General features: G+C 38.6%; 1 protein-coding gene across 1 annotated transcript in view; it reads left to right on the top strand.

Moving 5' to 3' along the window:
* The window catches only part of VAV3 (vav guanine nucleotide exchange factor 3), a 166,160-nt gene that overhangs the window by 136,776 nt on the left and 2,872 nt on the right, over positions 1 to 26,512 (top strand). Inside the window, exons 21-25 of the mRNA XM_062581141.1 lie at positions 7,258 to 7,323; positions 11,769 to 11,803; positions 13,081 to 13,197; positions 13,858 to 13,945; positions 18,053 to 18,182. Coding sequence (XP_062437125.1) covers positions 7,258 to 7,323; positions 11,769 to 11,803; positions 13,081 to 13,197; positions 13,858 to 13,945; positions 18,053 to 18,182 — 436 coding nt within the window. The remainder of the gene's footprint in view (positions 1 to 7,257; positions 7,324 to 11,768; positions 11,804 to 13,080; positions 13,198 to 13,857; positions 13,946 to 18,052; positions 18,183 to 26,512) is intronic.

The following is a 26,512-nucleotide window of genomic DNA, read 5'->3' as shown; positions in this document are numbered from 1 at the left end:
TCAGTCTACTGGAATATGTCTTGGATGTTATTTGTATTTATGTTAAAGAATTTAGCTGGAATCTCGTTGTGTAACTGGCAGAAACTGGAAAGTGGGTGAGGCTCTTTCTCCAGAAGCATCAGTAATAGATTTGAATCTTAATGGAAATTGTCATCCCCATTAGTGTCATTTAGGCATTTTTTTTCTCACAGCCTGTCTTTTCACAGACCCCTTGATATGGGTTTTCATGTCTTGTAATGACATCTACATTTTAAAATGCATCTCAACAAATAATTGCAAAACGCGGACTTTGGTTAAAATCTGTTTCTTCAAGAGAGGTTTTAGAGTGTTTTATAGCTGACCAGAAGGAGAATGTGTTGGAGCGGACTTTGAAACCGCTCAGTTTAGAAATTCAAATGCTTGTAATAGATAAATGTATTTGTGGCTTAAAGATATTTTTTCATTCTTTACAGTACATCAAATAAACCCCACAAATTACCAAGTAATGCTTATCTTACTAAATAGCTTAGGTTTGATAAATATATTCAGATTAACTTAGCTGAACTTTAATGTTTCTGTTTGTATGATTGGTTGCATAGAAACTATTACAGTGAATTCTATGTTTGGTTTAGGCTATATACACGTATAAATGCAGTTGTTATGCAGTTTGGAAAGCAGAAGGATGAGTTTTGATTTTGGGCACTTTTTTCCCCTATTCCCTCATGAAACAGCAAATCCTGGCAAACCGTTCAGGGACAGAGTGAGTAGCTGGGAGAAGCACTTCTGTATCCCCTGAATGTACTTTCTGTCTCACCTGGTATCATCCCAAACGTAAACTTTCTTCAAAGAGAATGTGGAAAATAGGGGACTTGCTACTGCCGCAAGTTAGCCTCCTGTTTTCAGTAAGTACCTGGCTGCATATAAAAAGGAGGATAGTCTTACGCTGATTTTCATGCATCCCCCTTTGCAAGACTGCTTTTCTTTATTTGGTCAGGGTGCAGGAGGAGAAGAGCCAGCTGCTTGCTTAGCTGTTGCTTGTGTAACTTCACTTACAGAATTAATTGAATGCGAAAGGGAGGAGGGAGAGGGAAAACTTGGTGTTTTAAATGGAAATTTCAGACTGTGATCCAGAGCACTGCTAGTTGTTTCAGCTGCAATAGTGCACCTTTGAAGTAGTCTGATTTTTATTATAGATGGGAATATTTTTTTCTCCTCTGTTGAGTTTGGTCTGAGTAAATTGGTACGTACTTAACCTGAGGGCAGGCTTTCGGGGTGCCACAATGCATACCATAAGATATAATGTAATTCTAGTTTCACAGGTTTCCATTGCAATTACCCACTGACCTCCAGGCAATCATGTTTTTGAAGTACGCCAAAGGAATACAGATATTTGAACTGACTTTTTTTCCTTCCTTTCTAAACCAGTTTTTCTTCGATATGCATTAAACCCATATTGAGTAATTGCTGTTATAGGTGTCCTTGCTAATGCTTCAGTAGTTAGTGGTCCCACAATAAACATCCAAAGAGTATTAAGTATATTGTAAAAATTCTTAAGATATAAAATTAGAACTTGTGTCTGGGGAGAGAATTCATTTTTTCTATGTTCTGTGTTTCTGTGTGTGAAGACAACTCACTGGGGCAATGCAAAATGCTACTGTGGCAGGTTGCTGTGTGAGAAGAAGTTAGAATCCATAGAGTGACACTAGCATGAGATCGTTTTATCTCTTCCATACAAGTATCAAGCATAATAATGCTCATTTGGGAAGAATTTTGCAAAAATTTGGGAATTAATGTACAATTCTTGCTAACAGGGGGAAATCTGCATCTGATATCTTTATTTAATCTCCTCAAGCAAAATCCACAATACTCGTTTTTAGACATTTCATGTAGTCAACTGATGTACCCAAAAAGCACGACAGTTGTTGACTTCAATAAAATATTTCAGACAGTCATTATGTAGTTGGTGGAAAGAGCTAAGCTTTTGATGCAGATCCAGGGTATGCTTTGAGATGAGCAGCTTAGAGCCAGCTGGTAGGAGCTGTTCTGCAGAGACGGTTGTCTGAGTGTGCAGAAGGCAGGTTGGCTTTGCAGGCTAGTAGGGAAAAGGGAGACCTGAAATGTGGTTCCTGACTACACATTTTAAAATGCTGTAATCACTGAAAAAAAAAAATCCAAAGAAGCAAGGACTGGAAAATTGAGAGATAATGTAAGTGTATGTCCTCAAGCTGAGGAGGGAATTAGGTGTGAGGGAAAGAGGAACATTTCAGGTACTTCCTTGCCCAGATGAAACTACGATAGAGAGCAAGAGCCTTCATTTCCATATCAGAAAACTTCAGTATATAGCAGAGCCTGAATTCCTGTCCCAAGAGGTTTAGACACCTTCAGGATTAGGCAGATGCTGGATTGCTCTTATGAATGTGGGTCACTGAGTGATCCCTGAGGTCCATGGATTTTCCTTTATTTACCATGTTAGCCCTGATCAGTAAATTTTCCATAAAGGAGTAGCAGTTGGACGGATATTGCTATGCATCCTGCAGAACAACTCTGCTTTGTCTTGAATTCAATTGAAGGGAATTTGATAGAGGATAAGCCTGAATTAGATCTGGAAACTGCTTTTCTCTTAGTTTGATGTTTTTTTCCATTGGTTATATATTGCTGATATTTTTAAAGGGAGCAATTCTTAGTTACTTTTATTGAAAAGATACAGCAGTAATTTTTCTGAGTTTGTTTTTAAAATTCTGTATGTTACTAGAACATATTGAGGAAGTTTCCTGATGTTTAAACCTATTTCATTGATGCTGTACAGTTCATGAGTTGTTATTTTACTTTACAGCTGTGCAGGATGTATCAGTTCATTAACAGGAGACCAGATCATTTCAATACTTTCAGATATGGTAATGTGAAGGCAGTATATTGGTCTAAGATATTCAATGTCCATTAAAATGCTCCCAGTCTTCTCGGTAATTAAAAAATGTCATCTTCAAGGGTTTCTTAGAAAAGCCTTCTTGTCATTATTAAGTCTGTATTTGTTAAAGAAGGAGTTTTTTTGGTATGTTGCGTGTGTATCATGTGTTTGTAATCGGTCCTGCATAGCATTTCTCCTTTTGGCCATGGGGAGACTTCAGGGCTGGCTGTGCAGCCGCATCTAACGTAAACATGTAGCTCCTCGCATCCCTATTCTGGCCCAGCTCCCTTTCCACCTGCAGGTGTCGGTCTGAATTCTATGCTGAGGGTTATTCATGGATCCATTAATAAACCTGGATCAGGCGGTCTTTAGCATTCAAATGCTCTCCAGTGTCCCTTGCAGCAGTCAGGACATTTTCAGCAGAGAGGTGTGAGGGTGTTTTTCCTGTCATTTGAGTGACTTTCAGGATTTATACAGATGCATTCAGTATAGACTGTTCCTGCATGGAGTCCCTCAATATGAGGTAGAGATGGGAGAGTTGAGGATGTAGATAGAGTAATTCATGTGATATATATATTTTTTAGCTATGCTAGTGCTCTGGGCAAGTCCACTGAAGTTAGTGGGAATTGCATTAGCAAAATAGCTGGCAGCAGTCTGAAAATTCAGAGCAAAATTGCAAAATGGCTTCAGAAAACCTCCAACATTAAAACAGATACAGGAGTAATCAATCAGCCTCTAGTCTTGCTGAAAGTGTAATTGAAAGAAATAGACTGAAGGGCTTCATTGGCCTGTGTATGTATCTCTGTGTATATAAAATATGGATATGTGCGCACACATATATACACACTGATATGTGTATATAACAGTGTTTATAATATATAGTGTATATGATATAGTGTAATAAAAGAATTGCTTTAAAAATGCCTATTAACTATGTATTATGTCTAGTCCTTTGCTTCTGCTTTTGTAATGACCTTAAATCATTATAGGGGCATGTTTGAGGGAAGCAAAATGCTTACTCATCAGACGATAAGCAATTAGCAAGCAGAAAGTGTAAAGCAGAAAGAAGTGAATAGTAAAAGTGAAGGGTGGTGGCATGATAATTTTGCTGTTAATCAAGATTAGTTGATGGTAAGATTTTCATTTGGAAATCGTCATCTGACATTAGGTTACAGTTTTATGTACAAATGACACTGAGCCTTGATGAATTTAGCAGCATTTGAAAGTGAGCAGTTTCCTTCAGCAATGTATGATACATAAAAACTTGCTCTGTTTAGGGGTTTGGGTTTATATAGAAAACACAGATTAAATATCCACAGCTGTATAATGCAAAGCTTTTCTTTAGAAGGCCAAGCCTTTTTTTGAGTTGTCTTAGTGTTATATTTGTGTTATTGCTTAAAATGCGATGGCAAGGAATTGTGCTGGTCGCCGTACTTGGGGGATTGGCTCCCCATTGAAGGCAGCGATGTTTTGCACGACCTCCTCAAGAGAGTCTGACCCTGCAACTTTTCTCTACTGCTGCTCTCATTTGGTGTATTGTCCATATACGTCACTCCTAGCCTGGCAAAGTGACACATCCGTGTCACACAGCTGCACTGAAGAGCATCTTCTGACAAATGGTGATGTCTGAGGAGACAGCGGGGTACTTGCTTGTGCAAGTGTTCCTTGATCTGAATTAGGAGACAGTGTTTCCTATGCTGTACCTCTGGTGTTAGTTTGTCTGCTGATGTGGTTTTGTGCTGCCGTTCATTGCAATGACTGTTTACTGTTGTCCGGATGACTCTTTTTGGTGGAAGTGCTATCAACTTGTTGCCTACCGAATACTTAGAGTGAGGGCGCACACGTGCATAGTAAAACACAGCATATAGATTACAGGTTCCTCACTTGAAATGTGTCTACATTGTAATGTCTGCACTCTGGTAATGATTTAATGATCATTAATGATCTGGTAATGATTTAGCACAGCTAATCTCATGATCTTTGCTACTCTGCTGGGATTTTCAGTGATGATTCGTGGTGCTGTGTGCTGCTAGCAGTACATAAGCCCGGCAGGGTAATGCTGGTTTATATCCTATTGGGCCTGGGCTTGGTGCTTCTGTGTGTGCTGCACTTCGCTCAGTGCCTGTAATGCAGAGGTGTTGTTTTTTTTTTCCTTTCTTTTCCCTTGGAGGCCGTAGAATGGCTCAGTTTGGTATAATGCTGTGCAGGCTGACGCATCTGAACGTTTGAAAACTAAAACTATCTTTGATTCTAGACTGGGGATGGGCAAATAACTTTCTGTAAAAAAAAAAATAGTAGGAGCTAACCCTGTAAGTGTTCTTCATAGAGTGCTTTTCTGAGCTGATGGAAGCTGCGCTTTGAAACATATTTGAAGCGATGTCCCTGTTTGCAGTGTCAGATGGTAACAAAAGGATCTGTCCCTGAGCTCATCAAGTTTTAATTCTTGGCTCCTTTCTAATTGTCATAGACATATGTTGCCTTATGTGTCATCTTGTTCAGCTTCTCTTACTTTATATAAGTGTTTCTCATGAATAGTGATTGTGTGGGGGCACATACAAAGCTAATGATGTTTAATTGTGCTCCTTCAAATGCTCTTTCTCATTAATATATTTTATTCAGTGGTTGGTTGCATTGCCTGGGTGATGACTTGCTGTTCAGATAGGATTCAATGTTGTAAATAAGGGTCATTTAGATGGGAGACTGTCAGAACTCTGCTTATAAATAAAGTCTGTAATTCAGAAGAATACACACCGGGGGACTAAGCGGAATAAATGGACACAGTGTGCAACCTATATTCAGGTAGACAGTGGGAAAGAAGGTGGAATAAGCTTTGCTAACACAGGTTCAGATATACAAGACTGTCACTTGTTTACAAGAATTTCTTTTTTAAGTTTAGCGTATTATACCTTAAACACTGCTTAAGTGCTTTTCTGTCTCCTCTCCTTCCTCTTCATTCTAGTGGTTTCCGGGGTCATTACCCGTGTGTGCTAAGTTGCATAGTGGTCTCCCTAGGAAAATAATGCACTCACTCGTTGTGCTTAGGGCATCAGACTTGAAGGAATTTCTCAATTGCTCATGAATCCTCATTAATTCTTTTTGCTTTCATCTTTTATATTCACCCTATTTGAAATTACTGGATTCTATTTTGTGTGGTAATATTAGGGTACAATTACGCACTTAATGTTACAGGAATAAATGAAGTAAAACAAGAAATTACATGTGTGTTCATGAAACATTTTTTCCCTTTTAACATTTTTATATTGTAAGTATGTAGTCAGAAATAAAAACAAATATCATTCTTAAGGTTACAATGGTAGAAAAATACTCTTTCAGGCATTGTGAAGTGTGCATTTACAGTCAGTGTATCAAGTTTAGTGGAAATTAAGCACTTACATGCTTTCGAAAGCCTGATAAATGACAACATTTGGATGCCAAAATACCATTTTTGATGCTTTCATGTCAGATGTCTGTGTGTGGAAGTTTTAGGCCTGCACAGCGTTCTGCTCTGACAGACGTGATGAGCGTGGCACTGCCGAGCCTTGGCTGGCGGTGGGAAGGGGCTTGGTGGCGGCGCGTGCCTGTCGGAGGCCGGGCGCGCTCTGGCACGGCGCCGCGTGAGCCGTGGGCAGGGCAGGGCTCCCGAGCGAGGCGTTTGCGCTGGGTCCTGTGAGAAGCTCGGAGCAAATGGGTGGTCCTGCGCTGGGGGGTGCCGCGGGGTTGCAGCAAAGGCTCAGTTTCGAGCGTGCCGAATGTGCCGCTGCAGCTGGCCTCCCAGCTGGCTGCGGGATGTGGTTGTGAACGTAGCGCATTCGGAGAGCAAGTCTTGAATTCTGTTGGTATTCGTGCGTCCACCCGATTTGCAGCGATCCGCATCGCCGTGCAGAGCCCCTCGCTGCGGCGCTTCGCGCCCGAGTTGGCCGGCAGGTCGGCAGCTCCGGGTTTCCACCTGGAGTAGCCGCCACGACTGCCATCCTGCACGGCGGCCTTGTCGTTCGGGGGCTCCGTCGCGTTGCAGCGGGGCAGCTTGTGCTAGAGTGATGCCAGCTCAGAGGAACTGATTCGAGAGTAGATAATTAAATTAACTCTGCTGAAGACCTCAGCCAGTGGCAGTCACTGGCAGAGCTGGGAATTGCAACCCGAGCTCTGAGCCTGTCTTGCGTCCCCTCTCCCAGAGCTCTCAGGTGTTTCAGCTATCATTATTACTTAATTTTATAAATTAAAAAATTACTATTGAATTACATTTTATTAGAATAATGGTTTGTTTGAAGGACTCTTTCGATATACTTCTGTAGTCCTAAACCCCTGTATTTATACTATTATTTACTGTTTATCCCCCTTATGTCTCAAAAATGGGAAATTTTGTTTTTTTCTAGGGCAGAAATCTAACGACAGGAGAGCTTGGCTTCTTCCCAAGTGATGCTGTAAAACCTAGCCCATGTGTAAGTACAATTATTTAATTCTTTTTGTCGTCTTACAGGAAAATTGCCTAGTTTATGCTAGGGTTTTATTATTCTTACCTTATGGGTATCATATTGTTTTGTAGTTCCTTTGTGTTTTCATAGTAAGTTCAGTATTGCTTAAAATACTGCATTCTAATGCTTCTGGTTATTGGATTTAAATTATACATGTCAAGAAAATACATTCAAGAGGCAGATTTAACTTTTGAGAACATTAATAAATGTAATTTTCTAAAGAGTTTCCAGAGTATAAAACAAACAATTCTATACAAAAGTACACTTTCTTTCTCCCCCAACACTAAGGTGAGAGTGTTGTGGTTTTAATCTATTCCTCAGTCACTTTGGGTTAGAGAGAGAGATTACACTGTAATACTGTGAGTTTAAAAATCTGAAAGTGAAACTAAAAGAAAACCTTAAATCCAAAGTGGTCGATAAATTTCCTTGTCTCGGTAAGTTCTTACCTGCCTTTATCTTGTCCAAGGTTGTTTTCAATCGAGATTAATTCAGGATAATTTGTAATAATGTGCTCATGAGTTTTGTATGCAGATGTGATTGCATTAATTTAAATACTGCACACTCCTTCATTCTCTGCCCTTTATACCAGTGTGCATCAAATTATTGTGTCTTCCTTCACTGAGATTAATTGATGTAAACCCATAATAATACAGTGATGAATCACACTTCTTAGTTTGCTTTAAGACCATTTTACATTCACAGCAGAGTTAGACTTATTAACAAAATTGCTTTCATTACAACAATCAAGGTGCCACAAAATGGATTGTAAGTAGATGGAATCAGCTATTAATGGCTGCATCTTGATATGCCTTTAAGATTTTTATTGTTCCTTAGTTTCTAAAACAAATATACATGTGATCCTAAAGGATAAATACTTTAGTACCCCTTGAGGCATCTTTACTACCCTACATCTTCAGAATTTTGTTTGAAGAGGGATAGGTAGAATTTTTGTAGATACAGGATTTGCTAAACTGTGTGACAGAACAGATCTGTAACAGAGATGAAGGTGCTACGTGAACTTTTTTTCTCTGCTTGCTTAAAGGGTAAAAGTAGTGGATTTGCCTGTGTCATGGTGTCACTTGCCAGTTGGTGCTGGATGCAGGCAGTACTTGCTATGGATAAGCTTTAGGTCCTAAAAGCCACACAGTCATTCATTCTGTAATATCACTGACAATGGCTTTAGGAACACGCTATAAATACAGTGACAGTCTTGACAAAGGCAAAAATAGTTTAGGTATCATCAGGTATCATCATCATACTTTAAAGCAGTGGAAGCAGGATATTCATATTTAGGAAAAACTCTACTTGGGTGCTGTGAAGATTGCTTTCTGCTAAATTTAGAAATCCACTATTAAGAGCAGGATTGAAAATAACATATTTTTACAGAATAAATAAATATTATTCATGAAATGTTAGCAACCGGTGTCATGGTTGAACCAGAAAGATAAATGGATGCTTTGCCACTGTTAACTTGGAAGAGTGAAATATAAACATCTTATTATGACAAATGATGCAGTTAAAGATACTGAAACATCAATCAGATTTTTAACACGCTATAACTTTTACTATTATTATTAAGTGTAACAATCTTTACAACCAGCTGATATAAAAATGGCCAGAAAAAGCATAAAATACATATATCAAAAGACTTTAGGAATGAATATTGAATGAAAAACTGCTGAGCTCCAGAATATCTATATTCCAGACTTTTCACAGCTGTACCTATAAACATTTTTTTCTTCTTTGCAATAACTAGTGTATGTCAGCAAACATTTTCTGCACCATATGAGTAATATCAGGTTCCTCCTAGCTTTCCTCCAGTTTTCTCATTTCTGTTGATGGCACTGGATATATAGCACAGTGCAAGTCAAGAGCCTCTGGATAAATAGTTGATTTTCCTCTATTTTCTGACAATGACCAATGCTCCTAGTATATCTCACTGCATTCCAAATTAATGGTAGGGACTAATCATCAGTGATTTAACTGCTCTGAGGCATGGGCTAAATTATCTTTAAATTTTCATGTCCTTTCTAAAGTAGGGCTACTTGACAAAGTAAGGATGTTTTTGTATGGGTGTTTTTTTGTTGTTTTTTTAAAACTGTTCCATTTTGTCCTGCTGCCAATAAAAACACATTCTTTGATTAGTTGTATAAGTGACAGTCCAAAGCATTCAGGTGCAGTTTTTCAGTAGATGAAGTGTACCAGTGAAGTATCTTGTGTCATAGGAAGATGTGTTTTGTAAGTGCCCATTTGGCCTTCAGATACCTCATTGGGTCAGCTTCACTGAAACAGGTCTCCAGGGAATGTCCTTGCACCTTCGCCATCTGTTCACCTTTTTTCCCCCAAGTCTCAGCAGCAGAGGTGCCTGAGTTACACCCTCAGTAGTGGAAAGGGCACTAAGTGCTGCAGGTGTCGTGCCTTGATGGCTCTCTTAGGCCTCCTGCGTTTTGAGGTGGTGTGCACAGCGGGAGCACTGCAAACGCCACTATTGGGAACCCTTCTCTGCAAGCTTTGGGAGTAATGCGTCTTTGCCTGTGCTTTCTTTTTCTCTCCCGAGAGTTGGGCTGACTTAATGACTGTTACAACATTTGGATGGATTTGCTATTGTGCAAGCCAGATAGGTGACCCTGGTTTTATCACAGTCATTTAGTGAGTTTCACACTAGTGCATCCTTTGTAATTTATAGTGGATGTAATTTATGGATTACCCGCTATAATTCAGACTTTTTTCTTAAATGTCTTGGATTGAGAGGCATTCAAGTAAGTGTTATGTGTCTAGTTTGAGTGACCGTTATGTCAAAGGCACTCTGCAAATTTTGGTTCATGAAAATTAATGTTATGATGCTGGGCTGGAAGTCAAGTTTTAAGTAAATTTAAAGCTAACCAAAACCCTATCCTAGGAAAAACAAGCAAACAAACAAAAAAACAGAGCAACTTTGTTTACTTCTGTGCAGAAATAATAATTAGGAGAGATGCTAACTTAATCTCTAATGCTAGGAGCAAGATTATTGAAAACTCTTTCAAGAGAAGAACATTCTGAATGTGATTAAGTATATACATAGCCAGTATTTTAAGTGAAGTATTCAGAATAAGTGTTTTATGTAACTCTACTATTGAAGTTTCTTACCGTGAAGTTGAGAGCCTTAAAATTTAGTAATTTTGCGTTCCAGTCAACTTGTGCTATTTTGAGAAGATTGCAAGATTATGTGTTACCTGCACAATTGGTTGTAAATACCAACATTCCTCTATATGTTCCCTCAACTCAACTGTCCATTGTCATCTAGGATATAACATCCTGGCTTAAAAATAGCTTTGTAGCTACTGCTTCTACTTTTCTTTCCATTCAAATGCTGTCTCTTACTGCCTCAGCAATACTACTTTAAAGTATACCATAACATTTTTGACATGATATGCTAAAATCTTTCATTCTATTTGACTGCTGCTACTTTAACTGCAGAATGCAGAATGTGTGCTAAATATGTAGTTTTTCCCCCCCCCTGACACCAGTGCTGTTCATTTCAAGATGAAGTCTAGAGATCTGATAGACAACTCGATACCTGAGGTCAGCTATGTATGTCTACACATTATTTAGCATATAAGTCAATGGGAATTGTAATTCATTTAAATCTGAATCAGTTTAAGATTGCAGGCATGTATTGACAATATCTTCCTGTATTGGTCTGTGTTTGGAAGTCTCTGTTGAAGACATTTCATATATCATAAATAAAATTTTTTAAGAAGAATGTTACTGTAATGATTTCCCTATTAGAATCCAGAAAATAGTAAGATATTCTATAGCTTTACTGGAGGAAAAAAAAATTTTTGTGTATACATATAATGCTTATTTTGCAGACTAATATTAGTTTTCTTCATTTTTTAAAAAATTGAAATTGAGCTTCAAATTCCATGCTTATTAACATACAGTGGACAACTAATACAAATTAAGTACAAAAGTATGAAGGAAGTCATACAATACAATCTATGGGTTAGCCATAACACTCTCAGGAGACTGCACAGCCTATTTTATACTAGACTATCTTTTCAAGGCCATAAAATCCTGGAAGTGAATTTTTATGCATTTGTTACACATTTTGATGATACTTTTTAACAATATGTACTATTAGGCTGTTTTATGGTTGAAATAAGTGTAGGCATTGCCAAAATAAACTTCACATTTAATAAAAATAAATAAAAGAGCTTGGTACAAATTTTGTATCATTTGTCTATTGTGGCAGCAAAAAGATAAAATATTCTGTATGTTTTTCAGAGTGGTATTGAAAATTTGCACTTATTAATACATTAAGGAGAAAAGAGACTTCCAGACTAATTAGCGTGTTTGTCTGATTTCTTTTTCCTCATTTTTTTTCCCTCAAAATCTTGATCATCGTTCTGTTTTATCTTTTCATGTCACAGGTACCTAAGCCAGTAGACTACTCTTCCCAGCTCTGGTGAGTCCTTGTGTAGTCTTAAAATAATCTCTCTGATGGAAGCAATCATAGAAAGACAACTGTTTGTTGCAATCTAATTTATATTGGTTTAACCTTTACAGACTTCTGAAGAAGCCATCGTGTAATGGTTTGGTAAAACAACACCGTGCATTGCCTAAAAGCGTTTCTGTTGTAATAATGTGCTTAATGTTTTTGACATTTTGTTTACAAGTCTATAGCTATGCAGTTTTAATCCCAGGGGTCTCAAATGGAATAATAAGATCAATGTAATGTGAAGCATGCAAGTAGATCTTGCATGTTAAGCAACTAAGCAACAGGAGTAATGTAAAATAACATAATATATATTTAGTGTGATGGATAATTCCATTTTTCCTTTTCTATTAAAATAAAAAAAAGGGGGGGGAAGACTACTATAGTGGTATAAAAAGACAATGTATCACATCTACAGCTACTGTCAGTCTGGAGCTCAGGTGGAGCGTGGACCTGCTCTAGGAATTCAGTTCACCACTGGGAGGTGCAGGTGGTGAGTCTGAGAGAGCAGAAGCAGCATCATTCCTCTTCTATCACTGGTTTTATGCTTCTTCCCTTAGACATTACTCCCAACTTCCTCTAGTTTACAGAAAGTGAAATCAGAATCATATCTAAATAAACATTGATTTTTTTCATAACCAGCCAAATAAAATGTTACATATATAAAGCTGGTATTTGTTAATTCAATTCTAACATTCAGTCTGTAATTTTGTTAGTGGAAAACATATCACTGGGATCAGTATTTATTTTCTAATGTTTTGTAATACTTAACCAAAAAATGACTTCAGGCCAAAACTTGCTGTAAAAAGTCACAGAATCAGTTGAAGTTGGAAGGGATTTCTGAAGATCATCCAGTTCAACCCTCCTGCTCAAGCAGGGTCACCTACAGCACATTGCCCAGGACTCTGTCCAGATGCCTTTTGAGTATCTCCCAGTTTGGAGACTCCACAACCTCTCTGGGCAACCTGTTCCAGTGCTCTGTCACTCTCACAGTGAAGAAATTCCTCCTCATATTTGGGTGGAACTTCCAGTGGTTCAGTTTGTGGCTGTTGCTTCTTGTCCTGTCACGGGGCACCACTGAAAAGAGTTTGGAAATGGTGTTAATTACAATACATCAATTGCAATTGATATATTATTCGGTCACTAGTTCATGCAGTATACTGGGACTGCGCATTGCATATTCGATAGACCTATCTGCAAAGCTTTGAAAAAATCATAGCTGATTTTTATTGTTCTCTGTGTTGCAGGTTTGCAGGAGCAATGGAAAGATTGCAAGCAGAGAGTGAACTTATTAACAGAGTAAATAGCACTTACCTGGTGCGGCACAGGACCAAAGAGTCAGGAGAATATGCAATTAGCATTAAGTAAGTGGGATACAGACTTTTACAGATAGTTCTTCTGTTTTCATTTATGCCTAGATAATATAATATTTCTAATCAATAAGGAAAGTCAAAAAAAATCTGTTTCAGCTTCTACAATCATAGACTCTCTGATAGTCAATACAGGAAAACTGAAGTTGCTGGCCAAATAGATCAGGCAATATTTGTATTAGGAAACAGCAATAGTTTTATAACGTTAGTGTAGCAAACAGGTCTACAAAAATGATAGACTAGTATATTGTATAATAGTAAGCGTTTGGAATGTGATTTGTTCTGTTTTTTTTGAAGTGACTAGGAATCTTCCATTGACCTCAGTGAGAGTTTGAGCCTTTTTTGCATATCGGATATTTCAATAAAATGTGTGTTCACATTGATTATCAATGTGAACATAAAAGCAAGCAATATATGGGAATTTCCAGTTAACAAGCAGTTAGTCATGACTTTTTTTCTGAATACAGATTACCTCTTTAGCTGAACTTTAATAAATACATTTGGTTAATTAGATGTCAACTTTGTTTTGGCGTGGATATATATTTTGTCTTAAGAATTTATTCATGTAGTGTTACTGAGGTCTGCCCTCAGGTAATTATTGATTGCCTCTGATTAAAAACACATTTATATTCATAGGTTATTCATTGCCCACAGGTACAATAATGAAGTGAAACACATCAAGATTTTAACAAGAGATGGCTATTTTCACATTGCAGAAAATAGAAAATTTAAAAATTTAATGGTAAGCATTGATTAGACGTTTTACAATGTGTAACTTCTAACTGTTGCAGGTAAAGTGTGGGGTGCTTTGGTTTGTAGAATTACAAATTGTATGACTGAGAGATTTGAATCCTGTCCATATTTGAAAATAGGATGATTTTTTTTTTATATTTGTGGTGTTTGCTCTAAGTGATTGTGGAACATACTTAAAATTACATATTTGTATTTAGGGCGAGACTGTGTCTCTTGCGGTGGTGTGGAGAAGAGGAGGGATTTGTCTGAATCCCACGCATCAGCCCACTGTACAGTTTTGCTGAATCTTGAAAGCATAGGTTACTGCCTTCGGAAGTGTTTCTTTTTATGGCAGTGGTCCCCCAAAGGAGCCAGTGAAGGGTCTGCCCTTCCACACCCCCAGAACATGCCTGGGGGCACCAGGAAATAGAACGGAGCCTGCTGCTGCGCAGGTCTGAAGGGGGAAAGCTGTAAGGTGGACCTGTGTCGCAGAGCCCAGAAACACTTGGGAGAGCTGCTCTTCCTGGTCTTGGCGCACTGGGGGAGAGTGAAGATGTGCCTCTGGAGAATGAGGCTCTCTAAACTGTTGATACCTCAAAAACCTTTGTTGGACTAATAGTCATTTGAGATCAATATCAAATAGTCTAAATAAAAGCAGCTGTGAGACTTGTAACCTGCACTCTGGGTCAGCACAGGGCTCCCTAGCAAAGTGTAATAACAAGCACCTGGTCTATCCCATTACCTTTCACTCCAGCAGTAGGCGTAGCTCACCCTCAGATAAGGGGATGGTATTTTAACAGCCCAGCTCAGTGAGGTTCCAGTTTTGTGTCAGAATCGTGTTGTACAAGGAAGAAATTCCCTTTTTTTCTGAACTTTTCATTTGAAAGAATTTCTTGATGGTTCATTTTGCTCAGGTAAGACTCACATATACAAGGTGTCTGAATAAATTACCTCAGTGCATTTGTAAAATTCTACTGCTTAAGCATTTTCTGATGCACAGTTAAAGGAATCTTGTTCAATATATTATATTTAGCTCAATCAATTGAATTACACTTATATTGCAGCCTTCCTGCATGCATATCCAATTACTCTAAAACGATAAATAAAATTGAAGGACAACACAAACTAAAAATAGAGAGACGCTTTAAAACCAGGAAGCCTTAGAAATTATTTTAATTTAACCTCTGATGCTCTGGACAGCAAGGGCATTCTGTGAGTGTTAAAAAATCAAGCAGAAATCTCTGCTTTATGCACTCCTGATTTCAGTGAAGTGCTCATTAGAATAGGAAGAACATAAATTTCCTGGATGCAGAATGCACCAAGCTGTTTTCACACTATAATGTGTCTTCCTTTGGCGCTTAAAATCCAGGGAGGTATATGGTGTTAGGGCCATGGACCCTGAGACCTTACCATTGGTAGCAACAGAAATCATAGCATTCCTCAGATGCATGAAGGAGGTGGCCACTCCGTCTGCAGATACTGCAGATAATTCACTGGACGCTGATGAGAATGTGCAAGTGCTTTCAAGGTCTTGACAAGGCAGGTGAGCTGCGGTAGTTGTGTGCTGCCAAGTATCTTACAGCAATGATGCAGTTTTATGCACTGATGGAGATTTCAAAACAGCTAGAGGATCAGACATGCAAGTATAGGACACAAACATAGATAAAAAGGAAACAAAAGGATGGTCTGTTGCAGCCAAGAGTTGAGAAGGACGAAAGAAATTTCTAGTGTAAAGGCCTCATGGCTACCAATTCTGCCTTGTTATCATTCTATTAGATAAATTCATAAGTCAATTTTAGAATATTATAAAATCTACCCTTAAGAGTTAAGCAGACAAGTGGTAATGTAAGTACCATTTGCATATGCTATGGAAGAACTGTTTTGTTTTGAAGAGATGCAAGAGAGAATGGTCGTGTCTGGAAAGAGAAAGTAAGAGAAACAGTCTCAGTATGATTGGGAGTAAAAGACAGGCAGAAACAGCAGCCCTGGAAAGCTCGAGTAATGATGTGCAGTGACACCGTCTGCTGTATTGCTGTGGAGGCAACCGAAGAGGACAGCTCCTGCGCTTAATTTTTGTATTAAGTTTGAAAATCATTCACAAGAGAAAGCAAAGCAGAGCACTGAGTGTAATGCAGGCCAAGGAGCAGTGAGAGGGCAGCTCGGTGGCGGCTGTGAGCCGCGGCCACGGAGCCGACTGCAGGGAGCCGTGCACGCTGGCAGGGCTGCGGCTATCCAGCTGCATGCAAGTTTGCTGCTGTGACCTGTGCAATGGATGTGTTCAAGGCTGATTGCTGTTTGACTGTTTGCATGAAAGAGGAATATTAAAAAAAACCACCCTCATGACTCAATGTATTCCCCCCTTTCCTCCCCCCCCCCCCCCCCGCTCAGTTTGGAACCATTTCACTTGTTTTGCCAATAAATAAAAGGATATTCTTATTCCTTTACAAAAAATCACAAATCCCACTGACTTAGGCTGTGCAAACTGGTAACAAATTAAGCTTCATGCTAACTGTTTTTTCTGTTTATCAGTGAATTCATCTTTGAATGTTGCTTACAAATCGCCCTCTATGTTGTCCTGGTAATTTGAATGCCTGAGTACTAATTGATGATATGTAAAAGCAACTTTGGCTGCTGATGCCGTAGCTCAGCTGCTGGGCTAATGCTAGATAAAAAAGCCCAAGCAGTTTGTATTTTCCTAGCGTTTCTGCTTGCTTGCAGTGCCTGGTGGTCTGTGACTGTGAACTGTTAAGTGCAGGTGTGGATTTTCCTGAGGTTCAGAAGTGGTTTGAGAGGCCTGGGAGCTCACAGCTTGGGGAGCAAGGAGAGGAGATCCGGGATTGGTCCCGTGGACAGACTTCTGCCTGCTCTCCGGAGCTTCTGCTTTGCGCACTCAATTTTGGACTGAATCTTTGAGGATCATTTTGTTGGTTGGAATTAGTTTATTGCTGAACTGTTTTGGCTGACGTGGGCTAATTCTAGTAATTTTTTTTTTTGAGTTAAAATAAAAGGATTGACCATAGTAATATTTCCTTATTTGGACCTAATCTTGACTTGGCTAACTTTGGTTTTGGAAATCTGAATGTTAATAAGTGTAGTGGAATGACTGAGGAATTATTGGTAGGAGTGAAGGGTTTACGCTAAATATATGGCATTTTTGAAGAGTGAAATCCCCTAACTGGAGGATCATTAATCAAGTAGAATATGTTTGCTTTGAATTGTCTGATCATTTTTAATCTTATTCCAGACTCTGTATGCAAACTGTGTGTGTTGTTGACGTTATTATGACTAGTTCAAATCTAAGAGCCAGTGACAGGAGCTGAAGACTGCACAGGGAAAGCTCAAATTGCCAGGATTTTGATGATTGCTACCTTCTGTAAAATAGAAACTAAAGTAACTGCCTTCAGTTTGTCATGTCTCCTTGGTTACATAGACTGTTTTAGCCCACTTAAAGCATATTGGATTTGGCCCAAAGGGAGTGTGAAATGCTGGATTATTCATATAGTATTATCTGGAAAAAAAGGCACAAATTTTAATGGCAGTGCTTTGAAACTTTTGTATGATCCATATACCTACTCATCAGGTTGCAGTTGGCTTACCTGGTTATACACACACATACTTATCTGGGATCTGTGTACTGATAAATACATTTACAGATGGACATCACTTATTGCTGCAAAAGAAATATGAGAGAACAAGGACAGTTCCCAGGTTATAGTTAACAAGCAGCAGACCTTCATTTCTGCCTGACTGTAGAAAAGCAAATGCATACTCAGCCTAGCTCAAAGTAGCAAGTAAGCATCAACTTTGATCATAAGGTTTTACTGTGTTATGGCATATGTATTGTACATGGCATATGTATTATACTTTTGAAAAATGAGGTTTTACTGTATAAATAGTCTCTGCACTTCAGGGCAAGGATTTAAAAACACAGTAAGCTAAGTGGCAGTGTATATGCAGTCTATTCAGGATACTTGATTTTTTACTGTGAGCGCACTATGGGATGTTGCATTATAAAATAAGGTTACTTGCCTGATAAAACTGCCACTGACTGTACAGCAGAATGTTGAAAAGGATATGAATTAAATTTCCAATGACATGTTATTTCCTTTTCTGAAAGGAACTCATAGAATACTACAAGCACCACTCTCTCAAAGAAGGTTTTCGAAGTTTGGATACTACTCTCCAATTTCCATACAAAGAATCTGAAAACTCAGTGGGACAAAGGAGTAACAGAACAGGTGGCAACTGTGAGTATCATATATTTATCTACTATTTTCTTTTATTTAAATATTTAAAGCACAAGGTACTTTCAACATCTTCATTTTTGATTTTTGGTATAACCAATTAATATGGTAATGCTTGTAGCCAGGATTATTCTGAAGCTGAGTAGGTTCAGATCTGCTATGAGGTTTATAAACATGACTAGTAAGCTTGTCTTGTTGCCAAACTTAAAATCTCCCTGGTACTCAAAAATATATTAGGAATGCTAGTGAGAGATTAAGCTGCCTCCTGCCTAGTTTTTCAAATGTTTTCACAGATGCAAATATTAATAAGTATCCATGACAGTTTCTGATCCTTAGAAAGGAATTTAAATGAATCAACCTTGTGCTGTAACCATGCGTACTAGGATCTCAGTAATACCATATACATCTCAAACTCCATATATTCGCTGTATCATTTTATGCCTTCTTTTTAACCTTAAAAGTTTATTGCAGGCTTTTATGCTTCTAACTCTTAATGAAATAATATACAGTTTAAATAGCACTTAAATTTTTTTTGAAGTAAACTGAGAAGATTTATAATGTATGTCATAACCTTCATTTAGGTATTCCACTGTAAGTGGAAGTTGGCATGATTTTTAGAACACAAAAAAGTTCAATGTTAATGATAAAAGAACTACCACATGGCCTCCAAAAAGTATTTGAAGTTTCTATCAAATAGCAAATTAGATTTGCAGTTCTGCAGGCAATGGCGGTACCAGCTAATAAGAGGAAAATAAAAATTAATAGGGATTTTAACAATAGGAAGACTGCTGTGAAAGACCATAGAGTCCGGTCTAGTCTTTGCGATGATGAAGCTGGCTGCGTTATTTTCATTTGCTGTGTTCGTTAGCTGTTGTTTACTTGCTTGTCTCTGTTCCGTAATATTTCTATAACTTTAGAGACTTTCTTCCTCCTAATTAAAGCAAAGATAATTTAGGATAGATTATTGAAAGAAACTAATATGTCTGTGCAATTCATTTACTTTGTTTCTATCCCAGTTCCTTTTTATTCCTTTCATTCCTGTTTTCTTTTACTGATCCTCAGGGGACCTATCAGTTTGCTATGCTGTATCTCAGTATACCCCCTGTTCTTAGTGAATTTATCTGTCCTGATCTTTCTTTTTACCTCTGTTTTGCATCCCCCCTTTATGGCATTTCCTCTCCTCATCTCTCATGCTCTCCTCTCCTAGACCTTTGCAACATTAAGGCTTTAATTGTCATGGAGAACTTGCCCTGCTTGCTTTTCTTGCATTTGCTTTGGTTATTACTGGATTCAAGCAGAAACAATTTGTTTTCTCCCTTTCTTAGGCTAGATGGAAAGTATCTGTATTATACACAAACTTAATACTGTGCAGAAGTATTAGCTCAGTCATTTCATGTTTCGCAGGATACAAGACTTGCATGGTACATCCTCATTACCTTCATGTTCAGAAGAAAACATCTCCTTTAACAAGATTTATTTATCTTTTTAAGCAATATAGGTAAAGACAAGATAAATGAATTTGATGGGATACTGCCCTTATAGTCAAGAGAATTAGAAAGTCCATCTCTCCTAGACTTTCAGCCATTTAGTGCTACAGAACATGTTGGTGGGGACTGCAGGTTTTCTCTTAGGCCAAACTATTGAAAAGCTCTCAACTCTGCTACTCATCATGTAAAACCTAATAGCTCTCCAGAGCTGTGCTAGCAAACCAAGATAGTCCGACTCTGGATGACACTTTGATTAGTGGATTTGACAGTTTTCTTTTAAAGTGTCAGCATGTCCCTGTGAGGTGTTTTTAGCAAAGTTTCCTTGATTAACAGACCATCTGTGAGGTATGCTGCTCAGTTTTAGAGCGGTTCTGTTAGTTTTCACCAAGTTGATGCTGGAATAACCATATATCTAGGCTATATGAATCCTGCAGGGCTGAATTTGGGAAGAAGCTGGTAAATTTGGGGCTTAGGATTCCTTTAGGATAGGAAGCAAATTATTCACCGGGCACGCGCTGGACATGTGGGTTCACGTTGCTTCAGCTGTCAGTGGGAACCTCCACACAGCTGGTGTCCTTGACCTCTTTCCCTCAACAGAACAGTTGTTGAAAGGAGGCCAGACAACATAGTGAAGGGGAAGGAGAGACACTGCCTTTTTTTTTTTTTTTTTTTTTTTTTTGCAGCTGTGTAACTACTGAGTGCCGTATTCGGTGTATTTTAACAAGCACAAGGCTGAGGCTGATGAACAAAATGGCTTTGGTAGTTTGAAGGTGAAGTTAAGGCTTCAGAACTAGGCAGAAAAACACTAATTTTCACAGTAGATTAGGGGGGTGGTCAACCGTTTAATGAACAGAAAGACAAAAATGAAAGGGATTCTTTTTTTTTTTTTTTTTTTTTTTTTTTTTTTAAGTTCTTGATGTTTTATTCCAATTAGCTGATGTGCAGACGACGGGTGCATTAACTGTTTATACCAGATCATTGTGTTAGTTGATGTATTAACTGTTTAAAAGACATCTGTCAATGAAGTAGAATAATAGAATAAAACAAGTGTTCCCTCCAAACCACTAAGCAAATGAAAGAACTCAGCCTCTCTTCTTAAAGGCCAACACCAAAACCCTTATTGGTGATATTAAAAAAAGAAAAAAAAGAGGCTGGTTATCTGTAGAAATCTGGTAAGGTTTCCTTGCCTGTATAGGTTCAGTGGACCAGAATTTCACCCAAAGCTCCAGTTATATCAGAAAGAAGTTTTTTTTGAAGAAATTAAAATGCTATAATGGCAGGAAAGGACCAGCTACCTGCTATGTAGTGCCCACCCTGTCTTTATTCCTGCGTGCTCGCTCGCTGTCCTTGCCCTTCTGGAGACGTAAAGGCAGTTAGCTATCCCTAAGAATAGACGCCCTACTTCAGTAAGCTGCTTTCTGGTTTATATGGCAGGTTTTGGCACGCGGCTGTCACATGGGGTTGCTAGCCCTGCTGCAAAGGGGTTGCTCGGGTGACTGCTGCAGTCGTGGGTTGTGCGTGAGGTTGTAGAGGTGGGGAAGGGATCATCACTGCGAAGGAGCAGATGGGAGCTCCTAGGGCACAAGAGGCACTGGAGTATGTTTCTTTTGTACTTGTTTACAGGTACTAACCTAAACTGCTGTTTACTTAAGGGTTCTTAAACAAATAACCCACAGATTATGTACATGAAAACATGATACCAGTCCTGTTCGCTTTATTTATACTCGCTGTCTCCTTGACATAAATGCATCTTTTCTCGTCCAGGTAAGATGCACAGAACTGTATCATTACCTCCACCATGGAGTCTGTGCTTATTCCTTGGATAAAGTAGCTCTAGTCTCTGTGCCTGCAAATAAGCATTTTGAAGCAAACTGGTTTTGTTTCATGTGCGGTCACAAGAATAAATTGAGGGAAGCAGCTGTATGTGATGGATATAACCCTGCTGCATTTTTTTGAAGAATGCTACTATTCAATAATTATTGATATTTTTGGACCTCATTTAGAGGCCAGATTATCCTTAGTTCAGTTGGGGCTGGATGACTTCCCCTTCCTATGTGTGACGCCAGGAGCAAAGATTCCAAATGTTATTAGATCTTGTATATTATGTAGTGTCTTCATTCCTTTGTGAAAATAATGAAGAATCTGAGAACAAATGAATGGGTTTGAAGCCATATCATTTCTAATGAAGTCCATTTCATGTCTAATTTCACCTTTAAAGATAGGGTCACAGATTACTGTAGGTTTGTTGGTAACAGAGCAAATGCAAATGCCTATCTAACCTCACCTATGTAAGCTCCAAAGGATTCCTTATGTATGCGTGAGTTGATGCATTTGTATGTGCTTTTACTCGTGCTTTATGAAGTGTGGCATGCAAAATCAGAAAAGAAAACAAATCTGTTATATTTGCAAGATCTCACAGTTTTAATTTGTTTTTCTAAAACCCTAAGTGGGTGTTTTCTTTCTATCTTACTCTTTGAAAAATGCAATTGTTAAAAATTAAATCATATATCCAAATTTTCTAGTTATTACAGTCAATTTCCTTCCAGACATCCTTAGTGGGGAATCTTAGTTTCCTTATTATCAATGAATTACATAGTTAAAAAACTATTATTTAAATCTTATGTCAATATTTCAATGTTCTTCTGCTTCTCTCTTTTTTCTCTTTCTTTCTCTAAGCCCCTTCTTTGTTCTGTGGGTTTTCTTTTGTAACTCCTCCAGACTACAGCTTTGTTCCCCCTTCATCCACTCCTTTCTGGTCAGGTACTGCTTTACCGCTTTTATATTTCTTCTAAATTTGTTTGTTTGTGTGCAGCAAGCTAGGGAAGGGACGAATCTAATTTTTCAGTTCTTCTCTGAATGTAAAAACTGAGTAATTAGAGGACATGACCAGATAGCTTAATGCAACCAGATAGCTTAATGCAGAGAATTATTGTTCTTGCAGTCTAACAAAAACCAAACTCTTTAAACTTTTGAAAAGTGTATGCTACAATAAGGAGAGCTTGGACAGCTGGAGCAGAAATCTATAGTTCTGCAAGATTCAAAGATCAATCAACCATTAATTTGCTCTGCAGTCGTGATGTGTAGGAACAGTATTATATTTTATTTGTTCAAATGTACAAACCTGAAAATTGCACTGCTTATAGAGAACTAATTCGTCCCATCCCTTTAGCAAACCATACTACAGCAGCACCTTAGAATATAGTTGCTTGTATTTTGTAGCAAATGCTTTCTTTAAATTCTGTGTTAACATTGTCAGTTAATTTTAGCCATCCGTTTTCCAAATGTACTTGTGTTACATTCTTTATTCTCATTTAACCTTCTCTGGGTTTAATAAATGCAAACACTTTAAATGAAGAGACTGCATGAAAATGTTTAAAGTACTAGCAGTGCTAGTCTCAGTTAGTGCACCGGGGTGGCTATGGCTTGATCTGGTCCTAAGACATAGTCTTCAAAGAGGTGAGCTGGACTGCTGGTAGTTCCAAAGCACCTTGCCAGCAGGAAGGGAAATGCCTAGGAGGCATGGAGGAGCCGCTGCTGCGGAGGGTGCAGTGTTCGCTCGTGTCACACTGACTCACCTCCGCTGATCTGGGGAGCGCTTGGCCGAGGCCGTGCAGATCGGGATTATGGCTGGCTCTCGCGCGAGGCAGGGGAAGGCACCTAGCGTTCGCAAAACCAGATTTAGTCATAAGCAAGAGCCCACTAGAAGGTCTGAGTAGGCAACACGTTTTCTTCCTGCTCCACAAAAGCAGCCTGAAGTGTTATGCTCTGGGCTGGGTTTTGAGCACTTTCCATTGTTTCTGTTTAAGGCACTCATCTGCTTAACATTTATTTATGTAAAGTGAAACATGTAGAAAAGATGAAAAGAAAGCTAGTCTGACATAGGTACTTACCCTGTGGCCGTGACATCCAGCTGAGATGACGCAAGCTCAGTCCTCTGATTTAAATTAGTGCAAAGAAGTCAAATTTTGGTCCTTCATTGTAAGTAAATTCGGTGAGTGCGTGGCAGTCGCCTCTTTGGTCAGGGTAGAAGAGGACCTCTCTTCCATTCAGTTGCGCAGGACTTAATAATCAAGTTCATTCTTGCTGGAACTGGAACAGAGTTCCAAGACACTAAGTCCTACACAGTAAGTGGCCTACGGTGACAGACCAACAGTCAAGACCCTGGGTTGCTGTACCTATCGTATATGCCCCCTACCTTTTCATCTGTGATTTCAACAAATAATAATTAATTTTTCATAAGAAAAACTGCTTTATCAGAAAACTCCTCAGTAACTATAATAAGAAATAGGATTCGGTATCTTGCATATCACAATATGCTGTGTAAGATATTTTCTTACGAAAAGTACAAAATAGTAAATGAAAATATTGACTAGTAATTATTGATTTAAGCTTATCTAACTGGTTGAAAGGGATTTCATATTTGGATAGATAGGCTACATTACTTTATGTTCATAGTAAAATCACCTCTTCTTAAAATATCTGAGAACTTGCTTACATTAAATGAACAAGTAATTATTGCATAATGTTCAAAAGCATCTTCAGAGCTGGCCTTGTTCTGCCGATGAGGAAGCTGGTAACACCAGAGAAAGAGTTAAGGCAGCCACCACTGAGTGCTCCTGGTAGTCCTGCCCATGCTTGTGTGATGGAACTGAGGTTTGCTTAAACCCTGCAAGTAAATGTGTATTGCTTCAAGGAGCCTGGAGACTAATACACAAGAGCAACCTTTAGGGGATATGGCTACAGAATTACTAGGAGGCCTTACCAGAAGGAGAGAGGAATAACTACTCACAGGTGGTAGTAATGATCTATTGACCCTTGGAGAACATAAGCACAGGCAGAGATGTGAGCCCCTGGAGCCTCTTCTGGTTGCACCCCAGTTGCCTCATCATTGGCCCAGGCTTGTATTAAAATCCATTTGCAGCACATGTGTTTTACTGTGAATGAGAAATTCTTTCCACCGACTCTAGGATGAGCCAAAGTTGACTGCAGTGCCCTCTCTTTTTCTTTTCTTCCTGTGGGCCAAAAGGAAGGCTAAGCTAAGCAAAAGTATATTTTTCTCATTCATGCATATACCTTTTGCTCCTTACTTGCCTCGGACTTCTCTTATTTCCTATTCATTCTTCTGATCTCTCCTTCATAATGCAGAAGGCTTATTTATTACTGCTTCCTCAATGGCTTCCTTATTTATCTATTTATTAATTTCTCATTCACATTCTGCTCTTGGGCACTTTCTTTCCATCAGTCTCTGCTGCTAGTCCCCTTCTGTCTCTGCTCCTCATTCTCCCTGTAGCTACCATCTTTCTCTCCTTCGCTCGGTATTTTTTTCTCTCCTATCTGTGCAGATGTTTTTCCCACATGTGTACTGCTTTCCCACAGAGTTCATTTACCCTGGGACAGCTTGGATTGGGACTTCAGGGCTGCTAGACTCTCACGGTGTTTTTGTGATTACAGCAACACCAGAAGGATGGGGTTTTCTTTACAAAGTTAGTGCTAGGCCCTGTTCCTGGGTTCCCTCCTTCATCTAGTTTCTTTTTATGTATTTCTAATTGTGTCCTCTTCTTTCCCCCCAAGTCTGCCTGTTCTTTTATACCCGTGTTTCCTCAGTGTCCTCCCTCGTATTCTTCCATGGTTTTTCCCCGCCTTGTTCTTTCCTTCCATCTTCTCCACCATTTGCTCATCTTTGCCTCACATTTTCTTCTTTCTTAGCCTGTCTCCTGCAGCCCCTGCTGCGTCCATAGCTGCTCGCTGTTTTTTATTTTAATTTCTCCGAAACAACTGCTGCCCATGTGGTGCTCTTTATCTGCAAAATTGATTACTGAAATCCTGATGGGGTATTGGACATAACATTGATTTTAGCATCTGAGTAAATAGTGACTATATTTGACTTGCTTGGAGAGGAAGAAGTGTGTTTGAATTTTAACATACTTAACTGCTGGCCTAGGTCTTACAGCATCTTCATATTGTGAACAAGAGCAGTAAGTTGAGATGCTGGTTCTCCTTTCGGCATATTTACATCTTGTATCAAATATCCAATAAGCATACTCTAAACACAATCTGAAATGTTGGAGTAAACCAGAATATGGTAAAAAGATGTAATGTGTTGTCAAAACACAAGGGCACTTCTTAGGCATTTCATTTTTTACCATGGATGTAATAATTATTTGAACAGAGTATTTACTGTTATTTTAAAATAAACTGTATTAAATGTTTCTGTAAGTTAAAATTAATTGAATATATGTTTTTATAGATTTGATATTATTATTCAAAAGCTTTTGTTTCTGTCAAATGTGCCTTCAGTGTCCTGAATGGGGCCAGAAGAAACTTTAATACAAGCAGACCCAGCTCTGTTTGACTGTCAAGTTTTTCTAGTTCGTATACCATGTTTTGTGTTCCTGATTTAAATCAAAGGAGGCAACTTGTTATGAACCTTTTTTAATCAATTACTGAAGGCATAGATAGAACTAGAATCTTGATCATACTTCGTACATACATACTTAATGATTGGGAAGCTCTAAAAAGAAATTGATTAACAAGTCTGAGAAAGGTGATGATTTTCTGTACATCATGTTAAATTAAATCTTCCCTCATGACTGTATTGTGAATTCTTCCGAAATCATTTTGGTAGGAAGCTGCCTTGTGCTGATATGTTTCTGCCTCTAATGACTTATGTAGAAAAACAGCTGCAAAAGCAGGTAGCATCAGGTGAAAGAAAATGTTTCAAACTAGGATGCTTTGGCCAGTTTTAAAAATGCTCTATAGTAGTACATGTTTCTGCTAAACTGCTCAAGCTAAAGGCCAAAAATCAGCTAGTGGTCAATTTTTTTTTTTTTTTTTTTTTTTTTTTTG

This window comes from Rhea pennata, chromosome 8, assembly GCF_028389875.1.
Source record: "Rhea pennata isolate bPtePen1 chromosome 8, bPtePen1.pri, whole genome shotgun sequence".
Classification (NCBI taxonomy): domain Eukaryota; kingdom Metazoa; phylum Chordata; class Aves; order Rheiformes; family Rheidae; genus Rhea; species Rhea pennata.
The sequence above is the reverse complement of the archived record's forward strand: the minus strand, read 5'-3'. Positions and strand labels throughout refer to the sequence as shown.